We start from the raw sequence: 6,000 nt of genomic DNA, 5'->3' as shown, positions 1-6,000 counted from the left end.
TCTCTCTCTCTCTCTCTCTCTCTCTCTCTCTCTCTCTCTCTCTCTCTGCCAAGCTTGGCTGCGTCAAAGAGTGGCACTTCTTTTGACTGGGCTCCTGGCACATACACGTGCTGCTCCTAGCGTCGGCGCCTTGCAAGCACAGCAGTCACCTTCCAACCTCTGCGACTCTCCTCCTGCTCTGTCTCGGTCAGTCGCAGTTATTTTTGCAGGACGGAGAGGGACCGCAGGGCTGTCCGCTTCGCCCCCGATTACATTAGGCTACCCGAGGAGTTTTCAACGCTCGGGAATTTGGGAGGTTTTTGCTTTCGCAACCCGCCGCCAAAGACTCTATGCCCTGCGAAAGACACGCGGCTGGTCGCTTTACCGAGCCATAGAGGGCTGCCGCCGTGCGCCCTGGTGATGAGGTTGGTGGCGCACAGCCGACACAGCATTAAAGGAATCCCTCTGTGTCTGAAGAAACCGCCCCAGTAAGGGACAAGAACAGAGGGAGTGCTGCGGGAACTGGTGTTGTCTGGGACGCTATCATTTCGACTAGGATGCATCTCTTCAGTGCTATGTTCCTGCTTGTCATGTTGGCTGTCATGCCCTGTGAGGTAAGGACTCCGGCAAAAACGCTTGCACACTATGAAGAAGCATTGTTTAAAAGTTCCCAAAGCAGTGCTAATCGCTTAGAGATGAATTATCACATATGGATAATTTTATTAAGAACCTACGACGTAATAAGAGCTGTATCAGAGTTACTGTAAAAAAAATCAAAAAAGAAGAAGAGGGGGCATTTGATGTTAAGGCAGTGCAAAGACTGTATGCATGTTGCTGCATTAAACAGGAAAATTGCTATTGTTCTGAAGGCATGAAGCAAGGAGGTAGAAACTTCAGGGAAGACGTGAGAATAAGCAGATCTGCAGTTGACGGTAAATCCACCTGAACCTGCCTCACCTGCCCTTTTAATTCCGGGAATTCAAGTCTCACACATTTTCAGACTGACATGAATATTGATGCAACTTGTATATGAATTACAATGGGTGGAACCAAATGATGGTTTCATGATGAATGAATTGCTTTATGGGGAAATCTGATACATTTGATGCCCCGGAGGTCGTTGTTTACAGACTTTGCTATCTACCGCTTCATCACTGACAGACACAGAGGTCTCCGAGATACACCATAACCGATTGTACCGATTAAGCGGAAAGAACAGAGCGACGGACGGCAACACTGGCAGTCTGAGTGCTATGTGTGAACTGCGGCTGTAAACACGAGCCATGCGTAATTAGCAGTGTACCAGAGCAGCGCCAACAAATGGTTGTAGATTCTGGAGATGTGTGTGGTGCGTGCTGTGGTGCGTGCATGCATGGCACTCGAGAAAAAGCCGCGTCACTTTGGTCAAAATGATGAGCTTCGATGTGACAGTTTCGAATTGAAGTGAAGGACGGTAAATTATTTGACCCAGAAAAGCTTTCGGTCTCGGCAGTAACATTTGAACTTGCAGGGGTTCGGCTGGTCAGAATACATGCTGCATTGAGCATAAGGCAGCTTAGAGAGTATAAGGTCAGCTAATAAAGTGTGGCTGTTATTTGGGAGTGCATAAAATAGCCAATGGTGTGTATGCTGGAGGGTGCCGGTTCGCACCTTTAGTTCCATGCAGCAATATATTCAGTCCCACGGACAGCGCCAGTGTCGCGCCTTCAGTTAAACAAAAGCAGTCTGAGTCAATTTAGCACCACAGACAGCGCCTCCTCCTATACGTTGGCGGTGAGTATCACCATTTGGCAAAGGCCAGCAGACAGATCGCAAGGCCTTGCAAAAGAAACACTGAAAATACAATTTAAAAAGAAGGTTCTAAACAAATGGAACAGCAATGTATTTATAAAAAACTATATATCCTATATTTAAGTGATATAAGAGATGAAACTAGAGTAGGGATGTGTGGTCCCTCACCAGTTGTTTCATCTCTAAACCATGCAGTTCAAGCTAATTTATGTTTGGTAGACTTTTCACATATTTGGTTACCTCTGTTTATCCCTAAATAACATGTGGCCCATTGCTCAGGAACATGCTGATGAATATGCTTAACATATAGAAACAGTAAAGGCCATGCAGTCTGTTGGCAGCATACATTAATGTTTTATATGTCCTCTCTACAGGGAAGGATTACATTGCAGTTGACCTTTAACAGAGGTAGAAGCTATACAGCATGCTTTCAATCTATAGGATGTAAGCTGATGAACAAGACTGCACACCTGTGTGCCAGGTTCAAAGGATAATTGTACAGCACAGATGGTATTAGATGGAAACAAATGGATTTCATCCTGAGTGCAATGAAACAAGGTGCAGGAGTTCCCGGGGGCTCTCATTTAACAATCACACTAAACACGTCCGCAGCTGCACATCTATACCACAAAATCACACGACGCGTTGAAGTGCCTTTTTAACCTCCTTTTAATTAAATTAGTTATTAAATTTCCCGATGCGTAATAACTAATTTAACATCGACTGAAAACTAGTTTAAAATCTAATCTAATAACTAATCCTTACACTTCAAGTAATCCACATCCACACAGCAGTATGTGTGTTCTTCAATAAATAACGAGGAATAAATGTCACTGTGAAACAGTCGCGAATGTGACACGGAAAATGTAGCTGATGATTTACTATCATATCTCAACCCCTTCTTTCAGTGGGTTCAAACTGTAATTGGCCTTGGGGGAGAATTTGTTATAAGTGTTCACATTAAATATTTAAAAGTCTGAAAGAAAATATGACGCTACCAGTCTCCCTAAGATTGCACTGCAAACATAAAGAATTGATGAGTTCTTGCGTATCTACTGCAATGAGGGTAACACTCCCTACTAGAGTAGAGATATCCATCCACATAGTCTCATCTTAGGGCATGTATTAAATATTTACAGGGCTTTAATGAAACAGATGCACTTGTTCGTTCACTAGATGTGTTAAGTATACCCATAAAGCCCATGGGTCCTTACTGTTACTGATACATGGGCACCTGCTTCACCTTGGCACAGATGTCCTGCTACATGGTGTGCACATCAAGCCATGCGTGACTGTAGGTGCCTGCATTTGGAAGAAATGTAATTTACGGTGCACCCATATACTATAAAGCATACCGCACCTGCCTACGAATGCGGTATTCATTTTAGGTGATTTTTTCAAAATGTACTCAAGATGTCAAATCAACTCCTCTAAAACGACCAGACATTCAGATAAATTAGTGCTAAAAATCATTCTGAAAGGTGCAAACATTGTTTAATTTACATCATTTTAGAAAATGTAAGAAAATATTGCATGAAAAAAAACAAACATGCAATTTCTTGTCAAGAGTTGGAAATTATAGTATCTTGGCCTAATTTTGTGTGAAAGTCATCTTTACATTAGTCTGGTTAATATCAATAGAATTGCTCAGAGTGTAAATGTAGTGCAACAGCAGACATTCTGAAACAGGAGATGCTCCATTTATTTTAGAGTAGAATTTAATGTCACAAATTAAATTGATGTGAACAATGAGATGATCTGATGTTGTGTTTATGTGTTAAACACAAAACAAACAAAGGCCACATTCAGTGTGAACGATCCTTTTAATGACAAATGAAGCTTCGATTTGGTTGGTGGCAGTTGCCCTAAAACCTCGTGGATAAATATAACTTCTTGACTTCGATATAAATCAGTCACATTCTCAAATGGGTATGTGTTTAGAAGAATGTTTACACACCACAAAGACTTGCGTGTTCCACAAATATTCCTGTTCGACCATCAAAGGGATTAAAAAAAGAGCTTGCTGGAGCTTGACTGAGAGGTGAAGTAATAGTCTTCAGGGGGACAAAAGATTTCTCCATTTTGTTTTCTGCTCAATCTTTGCTTAAGTTGTCGGTTATAAAGATTGTTTCATGTACTTGAAAGATTCACATTCAGGTTTCGAGGCATAAAAAAAAAAAATGTCCCACTGGAGCAAGGGAGCGCCAGAGGAATACAGTTATTGGTTTAAGATGTCTGGCCTGGAAGACTCCCACCACTAGCATGGTTGAGAGTGATGGGAATAATGACTTCTCTTTGGTGTTTTGCTGCTTCAACACCAAGTGCAGTGGGGGAGAAAACCTAATTGCTTGTCATTCTGAAAGAGGGAGTCAGAAACCTGTGTAAGCAATTGGCTGGAATTTTCAGTAATTTACTTCATCCTTTTCTCTCACCAGGAATCACGATAAATAATCAGTTTGAACAGACTGCCATTTAGGACCTTGTTAAGTTGTGTTTCCTGATTCTAGATTGGTGTGATGAACGCAGCAGCCCGGGGTTGATTCATAGCTAAAAAGCAACTAGCACTTGTAAATCACACCGTTACTTAAAAACATCATTTGGCACAAACTTTACGTTTATTTACATTAAGCAAATTATACAGTACAGTACTTTAGTGTTGTAATACAAGTGTCACTTAATTGAGATGGCTTGACTCACTCAAATAAAACAGGAGCTATGATAACGCTGTATCGAGAAGACTTTCTTAGCTATGCGTCAGTATTATTAACAAAGCTGACATACGTCAGGACAAGTGATGTAAGGTAGTTAGCTGACCTAATGCTAACGCTATCTACAGTTTCTCTGGATGCAACGACAACAAGGACAGGCCTCGGCTCAATCAGAGTCATGCAGGACAAACAGCTGGGATGGACAACGTCCAATCGAGACAGCTTTAAACCCACCACCGACCTGGCGGTGACCCTTGGGCCAGAAATCTCATTTCCTGGTGCCAGTCCAATGAGAGCAAAGCAGCGTGATCACAATAGAATTGCTCCTCCTGACGTGACTTAATCGAGCCACTTGTGGTAAATTCCTGTCCTTACCTCCGAGCCAAAAGCATTTTACACAGCCGTCTCACCGAAGCATTGAAGCTTGTCAAACCGTGTAACAAATACTGTCCCCTCTCCCGTAATTATCATCGGCGAGCCTACCTCTTAAAAGCTTTTGAAAATATGGAGGAATGCGACCATGCAGCTGGATGACAGTCAAAAGAGGAACAGAGATGCGAGTCGACGTTTCCAAGCAGGAAAGGAAACTAGGAGGCAGGATGGACAGAGTGTGCTCTGGCGAGCAGCAACCTCCACCGAGAGAATTAAACAAATGAAAAGCTGCTAGAGCCGGGATATAAATCTGCCAGTGAGCGGCAAAGACACACACACAGTCGACTGTTAAAATCACCTTGCTATGCTATGAAATGAATGACTAACATTGCATGACCACACTTGCTCTTGGAAGGTCAAGCTGCAACACACAAATACAACCTTAAATCTAATACCAGGACATTACATATTCTGCATGCAGTTCACGCAGCATTCATGTTCTCATGTCGTAATGGTACAACATGACTATTTATATTTTTGTAGTATATGTCAAAAATATGTAAGCTTATTGTATTTGTCATGCGTTTCTTGCACTGTTAAATAACAATTCTCGTATAACCTAATTTCTCGTGTTGCCTGTCAGTCACTAACGATCATGTCGAGCACTATGTGGGTGAGTAAGTGAGCAGGCCGGGTTAGAGTAGCCACTACGCCTGCATCCACCTTCACGCACCCCCCCCCATCAATATACAAAGGTGCTGCTTCACAATCAGCCACAGAAAATGAGGTTGCATTATGTTTGATTCAGTGCTGCTTGAAGAGAGTGAATAGCTTGTGTCATGACTGATTAGGGTAGTGCTCGAATCAGTACTCGATAATGATCACGCTGTGTGAGTCAGAATCTTGCCACTGCAAAGAGATCTGTCGTATGAAAGAGATCTACGCAGCTTAAGAAAGGGGCCGGAGCATAGAGAGCTATTGAGCCTGTCCGCTGTTCTCTCCCTCATCTCGATGTTTGATGTGCTTTCATGTTGCCCGGTGCTTCATCATCAGAGGCGTGTGTGTGTGTGTGTGTGTACAAATAATTAGCGGCATTGTGGGGACTCACCGGTCATCTGAGAACACACATTTGGTCTTAGAGGGGTTAACA

General features: G+C 42.7%; 1 protein-coding gene across 1 annotated transcript in view; it reads left to right on the top strand.

Annotated features, from left to right (window-relative positions):
- Positions 1 to 70: 70 nt before the first annotated feature.
- olfm2a (olfactomedin 2a) overlaps positions 71 to 6,000 on the top strand; it is a 41,548-nt gene continuing 35,618 nt past the window's right edge. Inside the window, exon 1 of the mRNA XM_031867718.1 lies at positions 71 to 593. Within this exon, the coding sequence (XP_031723578.1) occupies positions 537 to 593 (57 nt within the window). The 5' untranslated portion in view covers positions 71 to 536. The remainder of the gene's footprint in view (positions 594 to 6,000) is intronic.

The sequence above is a fragment of the Anarrhichthys ocellatus genome, unplaced genomic scaffold (genome assembly GCF_004355925.1).
Source record: "Anarrhichthys ocellatus isolate YVR2014 unplaced genomic scaffold, GSC_Weel_1.0 scaffold40, whole genome shotgun sequence".
In the NCBI taxonomy this organism is placed as follows: domain Eukaryota; kingdom Metazoa; phylum Chordata; class Actinopteri; order Perciformes; family Anarhichadidae; genus Anarrhichthys; species Anarrhichthys ocellatus.
Note: the sequence above shows the minus strand (reverse complement) of the source record. Positions and strands in the feature narration are given on the sequence as shown.